This window comes from Montipora capricornis, chromosome 5, assembly GCF_036669925.1.
Source record: "Montipora capricornis isolate CH-2021 chromosome 5, ASM3666992v2, whole genome shotgun sequence".
Classification (NCBI taxonomy): domain Eukaryota; kingdom Metazoa; phylum Cnidaria; class Anthozoa; order Scleractinia; family Acroporidae; genus Montipora; species Montipora capricornis.
Genome location: NC_090887.1, coordinates 8,042,454 through 8,056,018, shown reverse-complemented (window position 1 = coordinate 8,056,018; position 13,565 = coordinate 8,042,454). Strand labels below are relative to the sequence as shown.

Below are 13,565 nucleotides of genomic sequence, written 5' to 3'. Positions count from 1 at the left end.
CGCCCAGAAGCAAACAGTCTCGTTTGTTCTGTAGCTCTTTCCAGAGTTTGGTGTTTTAGACGCGAAGATTCTCGAAGCGTTATACAAATATCTGATTGAAGCAGGTTTAAATTTGTTTATAACAAGAAATTTAAGGTTAGATTTCGTGAAAGATGCTCTGCGCTTCAACGAATAGACCTTATTGGAGTTGAGCCTGCAGGCACATTTTCTTTTGTTTATAACTACATGCAACGGAGGCTTAAGGGTCAATTCGATACAAAATGACCCCTTAGCCTCGTTTATGCGGCAAAACCGCTGATAACTCCGATAAGGGCTATTAAAAAATGGCCTTTTCCGACTGTTGTGTCAGAGTTACCCGGTATCTGAATGAAAGCGAGGCTGCAGATCGACAATGACTTCGTTTCGATAAACTCCCCGAAATTCTTGTAAAAGTGGTTATTTTTGGATCAACGACTAAAGGCCCGCTTCCATTCAGGTCAGGTTACTAAGCAAGCAATCTCAAAAACGCTTCTTTATTTTTTTATTATGTTTAAGTTTATTTATTTTTTTAACTTCAAACCTTCGTTTTCCAGGTTAAACGGAAGACCACCTTGAGCCGAGTCTGTATTAAACAGTTAGAAAAATAATTAAACACAAAGAAACCTAGCAATACTGAAGAAATAATTTCCTCATTTCTGATTCCCTCTAACAAGTTTATTGAACAATGAACCCCTCGGAGGGTTCTTTTTTCTTTTATATGGTTTTGTAGGTAGAAGCATAGAGAGGTTTTCAATTGAGTGTCGAAAGTAATTGGCGAATTGCCTTGGTTTTGGATTACTTCACCAAGTAATTGGTTCAAAGTTCTCGCTCCACTTTTCCAACCAATCAGAAGTGAAACCAAAACCAATCGTGGCTCGCGCGTGCACATTTTCCCGCGCTTTGTGTCGGCTACGTGTAATTACTTTGAGTTTCGATTGGTTTACTGGATTGTCTCCGTACTTTTTGATTGGCCAAAGTGATTACTTTGGTTTTGGTTTTACGACACTCATTTGAAAACAGCTCTATCAAATCATACTGATTAGTTTTTGACGAGAGGAGAAAACCGGAATACCCGGAGAAAAACCTCTCGAAGCAGAGTAGAGAACCAACAAACACAATCCAAATGTTGTCGGAAACTTCGTGTTTCGTGTGTGACAGTTACTAAATCATTAAGAGACAGTGTATCTCTTTAGTTAACAAATTCTGATTGACATGTGGTTTTAAGACAAATAGGCAACGATTTTATGATTTCCAGATAATCATCGACACAACCTTGAATAACCTTAAGTGCTCGGCCAATCACAATGTCAGAGAATGTTTGAGTTTTCAGAGTAGCTCTTTACACACCCGTTGTAACTGAGTGAATACGCAAGAAGAATTAAATAGTTAAGCTCGGTCGAGTTTATTGATTGAGTTTCGTTCGTTAGAGTGTTATCCCCAGTAAAAGGGGCAGAGTTTACGAAAATGCGACGCCACGAGACGCTTGTAGTTTGAGTAATTAGACTCAGCTAACAAAGAGTGAGTTTGCAATGAATTAGATTCAGTAAAATTTCCATGCTACACTTAGTCAGTTACTGTATTGGCAATTCAGCGGAAGTTAATCAAGTTGTTATCGAGTTTACGATACTTAAACTGGAAATGCGTTTGACAAAACTTTTATTCGTAAAAATCTGCAACCGCTTCTAATGAAGTCCTTTTTATCGGTATTCAAATAAAACCTTTATGGGTATTTTTCGTGTTATTTCAGCGTTTTGTGTGTTGTCGCGACTGCGTATCTTCTGTTAAAACTTACCCATAGCAAACGAAAGTTGGGATTCCTGAAGTTTCTGCAACGCTAGTAACCAGTCTCGCTTCTTCTCAGGTGAACTCACGGTCATGGTGAAGATCTCGGCATCTGGGTCTGAGCCAGTCCAAATGGCAAAGGACAGGTCATCGTCACCGACTTCCATGTGATGCATATGATTGACCTAAGGATTTATTAAAACCTTTTTTAAAACTGAGATTCTTCAGATGGAATTGATGCACTGATGTCTTCTGAATCGAAAAGCATGCGAAAATAGGATATCTTGATGTACGCGCGCTTGCGGGAAAGAAATTCAACACTTGTGCCCAGAAATGCACGCCCAATTTTGACATCCAACACGAAGTGTCTGTCAAAGTCTAAGCCTTTGCTACCTATTTGCAACCATAAGGTAAGGGTAAAGGTTAGATTTACTTTTAGCTTAGTATAAATGCAGTACTTCATCCTTAATTTGAGGAGCAGCATTTGGGTGACACTTCGTGACGTTAATTGTCTGTATTCCGAGACACGAGGGATGTTGAAGTTGGGGAGAATAGCACGGAGACACTTCGTGACGCTTATTGAAATCCGAGTGCATCTAATTAAGGGCATATCTAAATGATGAGCTTGAAAAAGGAAGATACATTGACGTACTTGGGGGAAGGAATTTAATTGCATGGATTCGCCAGCTATGCATAATAAAGGACTTTCTACTGGTACCTTGATGCTATGCCTGTAGATGTACACAGTCCAGTCCAACTTCCTCTCAAAAGGTTCACTGAAAATCATGAGTTGCTCAAACAAGAAGACTTGTCGCTTGCACGGTTTGCGAGTCTCGGGGTCCGCTACCATCAGTGTATCCTGAAATGTAGGGGGAAAAGAGCGCCGTCATTTCAAGACACTCCAACGGTAAATAACATCGTGGTAGACGTCATCAGCATCATCGTCGTCGTCAACATAAAATACAATAGAGACCTTAAGCAAGAACAACGACGACGGCTACGAAGACGTTGTCTAAAAATATTATTTCCCATTACTGTAACAATTTTGCGATTACTCCAATTGCCTGGGCATGGAAAGTGTGAGTCCACATTCCAAGAAATAGAAATTGTTGAGAACGGTGTGGATATTTAGATAGAAAATTAAAAATTCGACGTCAGGTGCTCGCGTCCTCCACAGAACCTCAAATTTGATCATTTCACGTCGTTGTCAAGACGAGATTGGCAAAGAAATAAAATGTAAAACGCACGTGCAGGGCGTGCAAAGCTTTTGTTTTTGTTGATTAAACCTATTGTTTTGTGGCGTTCTCGTAGCCGTCGACGTCTTCGTCCTCGTCGTCTTTGCTCCCGATTTCTATAATAACACTCTTTTCAATTGACGTCACGATATATATATAGCGCCCAAAACATTGTGGGATTAATATGCGGACAAAGACAAAGAAATTTTAGCGATGTTTGTCCGCATTTCAATCCCTTAGTGCTTTGCAACAATCTATTTTTATCAACTGTGGAAAATGCTATTATCATTCGCATTATTAAAACCCATACTGACCTGGGTCTTAAAACGTACACGCATAACATTTCTGACAACCCAATAAGATGATATCACAACAATTTTATCGGAATGCTTGAAGAGTTTCTTAAAACCGTGTCCCCGGTTTTCAAAAAAAAAATATATGGCGCATTTCTTCCCAAGTTTCAATTCACTTTCATCCCTCAATCCAAATCTATAGAGCGTTTTCAATCGCGTGACCAGCAGCCATATTGGACTACTGACACAAAATAAAGTATTTGCATAAAAATAGAGTTCAATTCCCGGAGGATTAGTTGACGTCATGTGAAAACGCTCTATACATGATTGCACCAATACGCTTCCAGGCTTCCTTGTAAAGAAACTATCGATTTTATTTTTGCTCTCCAATAGTATGAAGAAATTTTTAGTCATGGAAGTATGGCGAAAACAGCCTGCACTCTACACTAAAAATGGACGTAATCTTTTACAACACGTCGTTTGGCTTTCGTGTTCTAAGCTCCTCAAACACTTTACCTGCATAATAAGCTGGCCAAGCGCTTGAATCTTTCCCTGTGAGAGGAAAAATATACACCTCGTTAGAAAATCATGAAGTACGGAGTGTCTGATGAGGAAGAAATTTCCACCACAAAGTTGATACTAAAGCGAAGAAAATTTATTTACCGTGTAGCACTCTAACATTCCAACATTCATCATATCGTTTGCCTTCTTTGGAACGATGTGCATCATATCCAACGCTTTCTGGAATTGCGAATGTAAAGCAAGAAAACAATATCTTTTTGCATTAATATTTGCTATAATTAGAAATAATTTATACCTAAGAGGTATGTCACAAAGTTTCGCATTTTCTGGTCAAAATTGTACAAACAGTAGATGTATTTATCATGGGTGATGAAACTCGCTGTATGGGGTGTCGCGTGGGGTGTCGTGTGGGGTGTCGCGTGGTAAGTTGCTACAATTACTTCATTAGCGGAGGGCTGGTATATATTCTGCATTCCCTTCTTTCATATTCATTCGCGTCATACGTACGTCTCTGCGCCATAAAAATAAAATACCCAACGATGAATGACTGCATGTCCATTTTTCATACACAGATAAACACCGTTATGAAAAGAACAGGGAAAAACCTTGAGTTCAGTCGTATCCAGTCCTGCTTTAGCAGTGTATTTCACGAAGTCTTTCAGAAGCAACTGGTATTTCATTATCCTCTGAACAGGTTTAATCAAGTAATCCTCAATTCCAAGCCGATACCCGAGGCGCTCTGCAACTTCCTGTGAAAACAAAAACAGCAAGTGCAGATTGAGTACCGGCCAATCACAACAAATAAAGACAATCAAACGGACCAACTTACACAAATGACATGCAGCTGGACGCTAAGCGCGGGAAAAACGCGTGCGAGCAAATTGCTTCTGATTGGCTAAAAATGTGGTACGAGATTTTCCATCCAATCAACAAGCAAAGCAATGTAAAGCCTGGTTCACACGTATGACGCAAATGCCAACGCAAACGCAAGGGAAGTCAGACACGCAGGCGCAGTTTAGTCCTCTTTCCAAGATGGTGGACAAGAAAAAACCAGTGTTTCACACGTGTTCACACGTGTTAAACGCAAACGCAAGAAAATGGTAGTTCACACGTGTATGGAGTGTCTTCACTCACGTGATCAGTAACCTTGTTTTTCCACCGAAACAAAAGAAAACATTTGCATGATAAAAGAGCTCAATTCCCTGAAGATTAGTTGGGGACATCAACATGGCCGCCGTTCGTATGTTTAGGGACACTAACATGGCCGCCGTGACGTCACGTGAAAACACGTTTGCATTTGCGTCGTATGAACCAGGCTTAAAACCATTGCAATTGCGAAATAACTTTCGATCCTGCATTAAATAGCTCCTTTTACGAACAGTTTCAAAAAAACTTGAAATATCTCAACTCACAGCAAAGTATGTATCCTTAAATTCCTGGACGAGACTCATGGATTTCGGTTTGTTTTGACAGTAGAAGATGTAAAACTTGAGCTGTCGTTCCTTTGGAAAAAACATATGGACAAACTTTCACATTAGTTTGCAGAAGATAATACCACTTCACAGATGGCCGTCACGTTCCAAGTTTAAGGATTATTTAATGTCCCACAAAACGACTCAGTTCAATGATCGACTTACAGATGTCAAAAAACAGGAAGCTAACTTCTCAGGAGCATCTTCACATTTTTCTATTTCTTTGACAAATTTCCTGTAAAGACGAAAGGAAAACATCAATAAACAGACTTCTGTCTAGTAACGCAACTTCTAACTGACGAACCTCCATTTAAACATGCTTTAATAACAACGCACATGCTAACGCGACAATCAAAAAGCCGGGACACGAAACCAACAAAAACGTTGCGGAATTCCGATTACTTCCGCACATATACAAAGACCTCTCATCGGTTCAGAGACGGGACCATTGCTGGTATGGTTTCTTCACGAAAAGGATAAAACCGCACTCTTTCGTTGCAAAAATTGTCCGAACGGTTCTTTTCGCATCCGACGTTACACTCGATTCTTGACTTGTCCTGTAAAAGTATCTTTTTTCTTTGCAAAAGATATCGCAACCGTTCTACTTCTTCTCGGGTGCGCATCACTTTTCACTCTACTGCGTAAAACGGGCATTAGATACTACTCACGTCTTATGCCACTCGAAGATTTGTTGAATATTGCCAAACAATACCCGCGTTTTCCCAAGAAGCTGCTCTGGGGTTTCTGGTTTTGCAAGCTCTGGAATAAATCCCTGTAAAATATACACTTTAGTAAAACTACTTAAGAATCATATCCTAAATTAGGTATGAAAAAAGTGACCATAATATATATTTTTTGCTCAAGCAACAAAAATCTATCGCCAAAAACAAGTGCTCTACTCTGTAACTCATTGTAAAGTATACAAAGCAACTTAAATCAAATGTTGGGGTTTTAAGTAATGAAAGACAACCAGAAAGCTCGAAGAAAAACCCTGGAGATCCCACAAACTCAACTCGCATGTGACTCAAAACGCGCTTTAAAAAAAGTGGAAGAATCTTTCATATCAAACATATCACGCTGAAAACCCCATCTCATGAGGCAACAAGTTGACTATTTACATGCGTGAAGGAGTGATCAATTTTTAAATTAATGTTTTGTTATCGATTATTTTTTGTAATGGCCACCTAAAAAGTTTTCGCCAACAAGTTGCTTCGTCTGTGAAGGCGCTTAACAACCACAACGTCTACCAAAGAATTTCGGTTCGAAAAGTAATAGATTTCCTTGGTATTCAAATCTCTTCCTCTTACCTCCACAACCTCTCCAAGACTTTTGACATAATCCCTCTCTGTTTGAATAAGTTCTTTTAACACGAACCTATGTAAAAAAGAAAACAAAGAAAAGGAGAATTTACCATGAAATGCCCATATCAAGGCTTCATTAAAAATGAATCAGTCCAATGACGACAAGGGGACGGAACAAGAGGGACGGAACGGGAGGGGAAGGGAGGCTAGAATAATTTTTTCAACTTACCTTCTTTTCTTGAGCGCAACGGCTTCGGGATCCTCCTCTTCGGGAACTCCCGCGGGTGGACTCACATCCCTTTCGACTTCCTGCTCCCCAATCTCCTCTCCTTGCGTTTTTGATTGGCTCACATCCACTTCCGGTTGAGCCGAATCTTGTGCTTCTTCTTCTTCTTCTTCTTCTTCCAATTCAGCTTCCTCTTCCTGTACCTTGTCGAAGCTACCTTCATACGCCTCATCCTCATCGTCATCATCTTCCTCGTCATCTTCGTCTTCATCTTCGTCGTCGTCGCTGAGGTGAAGCTTGAGGTCTCCTTCGTTTATTACAGGTTGAACCGGAAGATAAGCTGTGCCTTCGGATTCTTCTGTATTATAAACTTCACTGTTCTCCTCTGGGATACTCTGAATCAACCAAATAAAAACGTAACAAAAGTTAAAGTCAATTATTTGCTGCTTAAATTTTGTTTTGAAGACATTCCACTCGAATTTACATCGTAAGCAACCATTCTCTACTTGCACAAATTCCATACCTTTCAAAAATTTACAAAGGCATTGTTTTCGATTTTTCCCGGGACACAGAAGAAATTGCAAGCAATGATTATGCATTTTTTTTTTTGGGGGGGGGGGGGGGAGTGGGGAAATGTAAAATAAGAGTATTATGGGATTTGTGCTGATAGGGTTCGATCCCTATGGTTAAAATGTATATCAGAAACGTTGAAAAGATTTTTTTTTAACCCTTTCAGGCCCGAGGGGTTCCCCATTGACGAGTAAAATCGTCTGGCGTTAGACAGAGTAAAATCTATAAGTGCCATTTGGCACTATCGGGCCTGAAAGGGTTAAAACCTTTCGTGTGTATAATCACCCTCCAGTACGCACAAATAGCATTATAAAATGCAAGCGTCCTAAAGCCACTGAATCATTGTCCCTCAGGCGTCTACGATTAACTCCGTGCGCGCACACAAAGTCTAATTTTTCTTCGAGAAATATCGGCATTTTTAAGGTACCTTTCACTATTTTAATCCTGCTCTTACAAAAAAAACACTCTCATTTTAAAATAACGTCTTACTTTGTGGGCGTGTGATGCGGGAGAAATTTCTACTGGTCTCAGCAACAGCAAATCGATATCGCTCTCACTAGCCCCCAAGAGTTGCTGAAGTTTCTTAGATCCTCCCCCTGAGGCCTTTCTTACTACCCGCGCAGGTGTAGCAGGGGAATGGTCAGTTGATGTTTTGTTCCCAAATTTCGCTTTACTCCACGAGCGTTTCCTGTTTGGAAGAAGAAAAAAACAACAACACAATATCAATGATAAAAAGACATAAAAAGTTCCCACAATATTCACTACCGAATCTAAAAATAATATCCCTTCAAAAACCCTGACGCCTGAAACCAGCGTTGCCCTTCGAATGAGCCGCAAAATTGACATGAAAAGTATCAAAAACGGACGCCACTTTCTCACGATTTCCCCGATGAGAGACATGTGGCATATTCTATTAATACGAAGTCATTAAATTGTTTTGGCTTCCTTAGCAACAAGTGATGTCAATTCACGCAGGGCCCTTGCCTCTCACGGTTTTAGTCGTGCGTACAATGACTGCTGGTTTTCAAATTAACTGCAAAATATATTTCTACGAGAGCCGATCAACTTCTACACTGAGTGACTGCCTGTTTTGCTACGTCTAAGAAGAAAGTAGAGGCAAATTAACCGCAACTGAAATGTATATATATTTGAAGTGTGGGTTATAAAGAAAAGGTAAATCAATGATCCTCGCACAACAATTCTACCTTTCGTCTATAACCTGTACTTCAAAATAAATACATTTATTTCATTCATCGAGTCCTTTGACGGGAACACATGAGCCGCCCCAACAAATTGACTTGATCCCAACTAAGTGGCTTCATAGCTCAGTAATTTTAACATTGCAACAACTGAAACAAACACAACTTCATGCAAATATAATGTACCTGTTTGGATCTGAGTAGAACCTATTCATTTTGCACAGTGCTCTCTTATACTTTATCACAGTGCCAACGATAGATGGTAGATACTTTGACACGTATGGCGTAGAAGTGATTTTAACCACAATTGCTTGTAATCTCGAATCTCATTGGCTAGCATGCGTCATGCTCTCGTTAGTGTGTCAGGCAATTGTAATAGCCAATCAGGAACGCTCACATTACAGACAACGCTTACTCTTTCTTCGTGACATGATCTTGGTCACGCTCAGAAATAAGCATTTCTTTCGCGCTGAATATTGTGGTAAAAAACAAATTGAATGTCGTTCAGCGTTATCTGTACTCTTAGACAACAACATTCGTCATCACAGTGGCCAAAATTTGTTGTGGACTTACAAGGCGCACAACATTTTGACAACATTTTACCGCGCACCGGTGGCTCAGTTGCTTGAGCACCGGGCTGTCACGCGGGAGATCGTGAGTTCAACTCCGGCCGGACCAACACTCAGGGTCTTTAAAAAACTGAGGAGAAAGTGCTGCCTTTGTAATTACATCTGCAAATGGTTAGACTCTCTAGTCTTCTCGGATAAGGACGATAAGCCGGAGGTCCCGTCTCACAACCCTTTAATGTTCATAATCCGGTGGGACGTAAAAGAACCCGCACACTTGTCGCAAAGAGTAGGGCATGTAGTTCCCGGTGTTGTGGTCTACCTTCGGTGGTTGGGAGGTTAAATGCTCGGAGATATTAGCTACACCAAGCTACTCTAAAAATCCGAGGATAAATAAAGATATATATGATAAGCCGATGATGATATGACCACTGTGATGACAAAATATCGTTGTCGATAACGAGTACAGACAACGGAGAACCACATTCAATTTGTTAAATTCTGCGATAAACAAATTTCGTCTAGGATATATTGAGTTTAAGACTTCTCATGTAGAAAGCCAAACGCGACCCTTAGATTTTACAATCCTATCAGGCAGCGATACAACATTGTTCACCAACATGTGTATCAGAGTTTAACAGTGGTCTAAAATGTAAGCACGTGCTTTTTCGTGCTATTTTAAATTTGAATGATCTGACGATAAAGATATTTTAAGTTCAGGGTAAACTATTTTTACATTTGGCCAGGGGCCAAAATGGCGGATGAGACTAACATGTGTTTTCGGAGAGGCCATTTCTTTGAAGCGGTAACTTTACTAACAAGACCGAAGTGACTTCGGTGGCTTCCATTATCTGGCAAATTTCAACAATTTTGTCTTAATTTTTTGGAAAGTGGAATAATTCTAAATATAAAAGGTCCTTTGATATAGTACTCTGATCTTGGCAGAAAAATGACGTTATGAGTGAGGCAAATGGCCTCTAAATATACACTTTACGTGTTTTTCAATATTTGGTCCAGGAAACCCATTTTTACTTTCTCTTACACAGGTTACTAACCGAAGAGAGCTGAACTGAGATCCTGTTCGCGAGCGCCGACGGACTGGCGGAGACCCACCATTATTGGTAGGCTGACCCTGGTACCAAGATGCAGTGGGGCTGTCAGATGAGGACAGTGACACGGAATCTACAAGAATACCAAACAATAATGAGCCTTGGGACACATAAATTTTTGTCTCGCGAATTTTTGCAAATGCCCGCTCAATGCTTAGTTAACCTATTAACTATGCTCAATGCAATTTTTCATGGAAAAGGAAAAACTAATGTTTCAACATTTTGAATGATCCAGTTTCGTAATAGTCTTGATAACTTTAAACACTTCTAGATGTAGCTGCTTTGGACGCAATGAAGGCACCCAGGAAATTACAAAAACAAATAGGAAGATAAGTATATTTTTTAATAATCTTAAATGTTGATAGCCATTTTGTCTTTTTCAGCAAATTTGAAATGAGCGTGTATTTCTAGCAATCCAAAATTTCCCTGTTGGAGAGAACGTAGCTTTAACTTTTGACAATATCTTCTATGATTCTAAAGCCGTACTCCAGACATTTGACAAGAACGTACATGTGTTTATCGCGACTTTTCACATGTGTTTTAATACCGGCGGAATCAATATTCGTTTCGTGGGAAAATTTTCGAACTTCATCGTCTTGTTGATGTATTGTTGACGCGCTCCAAAGACCACACGAGTGAGCTTTCGAAAGCTACAGTTTAAAAAATTTCAAGGGATTTTCCGTCGAGAAATTTTATTCAAAAGTGTCCGGGTATTCTGCAGTTACTCTAAAAAGGCCAAACACACCCATTATTGAAATGAGATTTTTGAAAGAAAGATCGATCCTACAGAAAACCTGATAAACACTGCAACTTAATACAGGCTATATAAATGGTCACGCTTCGCATTTTTACATGTCAAGAAATCGATGAACGACGAATTAGGAGACGAAACAAATTAATTAGCCACGCGAATGTGTCAGTCTTATTTTGAAGGCGATACTCAATTATGCCCAGAAACACACTTTTCAAAGAAACAACCGGATATTTTGATTTAATGTCCTTGACAATGAATGACCAAATGTCATATTTATAGGAAAAACAGACACGCAATATCAGAGATAATCAAAACGCTTTGGCCAAAAACTGCATTATCCAGCCACGAGCTTTCCCCATCGCTTTGCTACCGGCAATGCGAATGTTTTTCAACGCGGCGCTGCGAGACGTGTGACTATCACAAATGAATATTGCGGCTAATTGCACAATGCCAACTAAACGCAATTAACTACGGAAAACACTTAAGCGATTCCAAGAGCCGGTATTGGCCGCAAATTGAAAAAAAAATATCGCAGCCAAGGCATAGAGATAGCATAGCATAGCATAAGCAAAAAAATGGAGCCGGGAAACAAGTTATTATACAAACCGATACGTAATAGAGAAATTAACTGGTATGCAGAGACCTCTTAATCTTCTTAACGCAAAATTTAACGCCTCAGAGCAAATATTTCTTTTGTACTCGACATCCATGTTAAGTTGTGGTTTTGTAAAATTAAAATAACCTGCCATGACAGACCTTGGCGTTTTAAACAGAGAAAAGCTAAAGTCTATTAAATATCGACCATTGTGCATTCCAACAGCAGAGGTATTCCTTTACTATCACCGCGAATATTCTCACGTTGCAGAACAATGTAGGAAAAACAGAACGTCTTCGTCTCAATAACTTGTTCAAATAAAAACTACTCGATGTGTGATGACTGCATGACCGACTTGATCAAAGAATTTGCTCGCTGTTCTTGTCTACAGGAAACGACTTTAAAACAAAGAACACGCAAAGCTAGAGACCTTGAACAAGAGCTATGGGTGCAAAACGAAGCTCTTCTTTGAAATAAAACCAACAATAAAGCTGAATACTCAGTAAAACAAACATGAAACTATCAAACATTTCTTGGAGGTGGATCGAAACTGTTCGCACACGAACAGAAGCAAAATAATTTTGACACCTAGAAATGTCAGAAGACAAAACCAGGTAAGCGCATCAACAATATTAGCAAGGAAAAAAATCAACTTCCTTTCGCCATACCTTCGCTGCTGGAGTGCGAAATGTCCGAATGGCGTTTCTTCTTTGAATCTGCGTCGCTCGATCGCTTGAGGTTCGTATGCGGCGCCCAGCCTTCGCAAGGATTCACTCCTTCGGTTAAAAGCAACCGAACTCTCCATCGCGAGCTTCCGTGTGGTTTTACAAGCACCTCAACGAGCTGTCCTTTCTTGAGTGAAATCTCCTCATCGTTGGCTGCCTTGTAGCTCTCTGTCACCGACCAAACATTCTCATTGCATTCAAGAACCTTGGAAGAAAACGAGATCAGCTGAACAGGGGATGTGGAATAAATGACCCAGGGCATTTTAGAAGACTTTGGTTCCAGCAAGGTTATGCAAATGTTAGAGACATGACTTTGTGTACACGAGACAACTTCTGATACCGCATTTCACGTCACTAGATTGGAATTCCAAAAACGTTGACATGGAATCAAATAACGTTCCCCACCTCTCTGATGTTGTCTGTCGAAAATATAAACTAAAACGCCACTTGGTCAACTGGAATTAACGCTTATCTCTTACTTCAAACTTGAACCCTGAACCAAGTTATTAACGCTCGGAAACTAGACATACGAAATGAACTTTCCACTCTACAAACACATAACCAATAATATTCGCATATAGCTGAGGAATACGTCCACGCCGAAGAGAGATGCGTTCTTACATTCAATATTTAGCTGACAAATCAAAGGCAAGTACTGTACAAGCATGTACTTGAGGGCCAAGGCAAACTGGACTATAAACTAAAACACCACGATTAGTTCACACGCATTCCCTGGGGGCTTGATTAGAGAATAATTTTGTCGCGATTCGTATCAATTAATCTATTACAACGCCGAAGTATTCGTTAATAACCCGTATCATTTCATTTGAATCAGCCCGAAGGCAAAGAATCCAAATTATAGATTTCTGGAATGATTTATCATTTTAAGACCAAACAAGCGCATGAAACAGAAAAACAAAAGTTAAATTCTTGGCAAACAGAGCATTTCATTCGAGAGCGCAGTCTAAATGTAGCATATTTCAGATCTTTAAGGAAATTCTCAGCCAATTTCACTTCAAACCTTTTCCTGTTTCCAAAAATGTTAAGTCAATATGCCTAACGACATCTGCCTAATGGATTAATCAAAAGCTATTCCTGGCTGCAAAAAGATACTGTGAATGCTTATGACGACATATAGTAATTTGTTCTCTAAATTAAAAGAGTGAGTGATTCGGTGTGATTTCAGCAAAGAGCATCA

General features: G+C 39.8%; 1 protein-coding gene across 21 annotated transcripts in view; it reads right to left on the bottom strand.

Annotated features, from left to right (window-relative positions):
* Window positions 1–13,565, bottom strand: part of LOC138049335 (kalirin-like) — a 170,252-nt gene that overhangs the window by 30,598 nt on the left and 126,089 nt on the right. For 17 of the 21 annotated variants that reach the window (XM_068895570.1, XM_068895571.1, XM_068895569.1 and 14 more), the window contains 14 exons: window positions 12,311–12,572; window positions 10,240–10,366; window positions 7,909–8,107; window positions 6,853–7,244; window positions 6,630–6,696; window positions 5,991–6,094; window positions 5,488–5,557; window positions 5,263–5,352; window positions 4,456–4,599; window positions 3,992–4,069; window positions 3,845–3,880; window positions 2,519–2,659; window positions 1,811–1,985; window positions 560–601 (listed from right to left, as the gene is read on the bottom strand). In XM_068895570.1, coding sequence (XP_068751671.1) covers window positions 560–601; window positions 1,811–1,985; window positions 2,519–2,659; window positions 3,845–3,880; window positions 3,992–4,069; window positions 4,456–4,599; window positions 5,263–5,352; window positions 5,488–5,557; window positions 5,991–6,094; window positions 6,630–6,696; window positions 6,853–7,244; window positions 7,909–8,107; window positions 10,240–10,366; window positions 12,311–12,572 — 1,927 coding nt within the window. The remainder of the gene's footprint in view (window positions 1–559; window positions 602–1,810; window positions 1,986–2,518; window positions 2,660–3,844; window positions 3,881–3,991; window positions 4,070–4,455; window positions 4,600–5,262; window positions 5,353–5,487; window positions 5,558–5,990; window positions 6,095–6,629; window positions 6,697–6,852; window positions 7,245–7,908; window positions 8,108–10,239; window positions 10,367–12,310; window positions 12,573–13,565) is intronic. The other 4 variants (XM_068895565.1, XM_068895572.1, XM_068895576.1 and 1 more) reach the window with 1 other exon arrangement.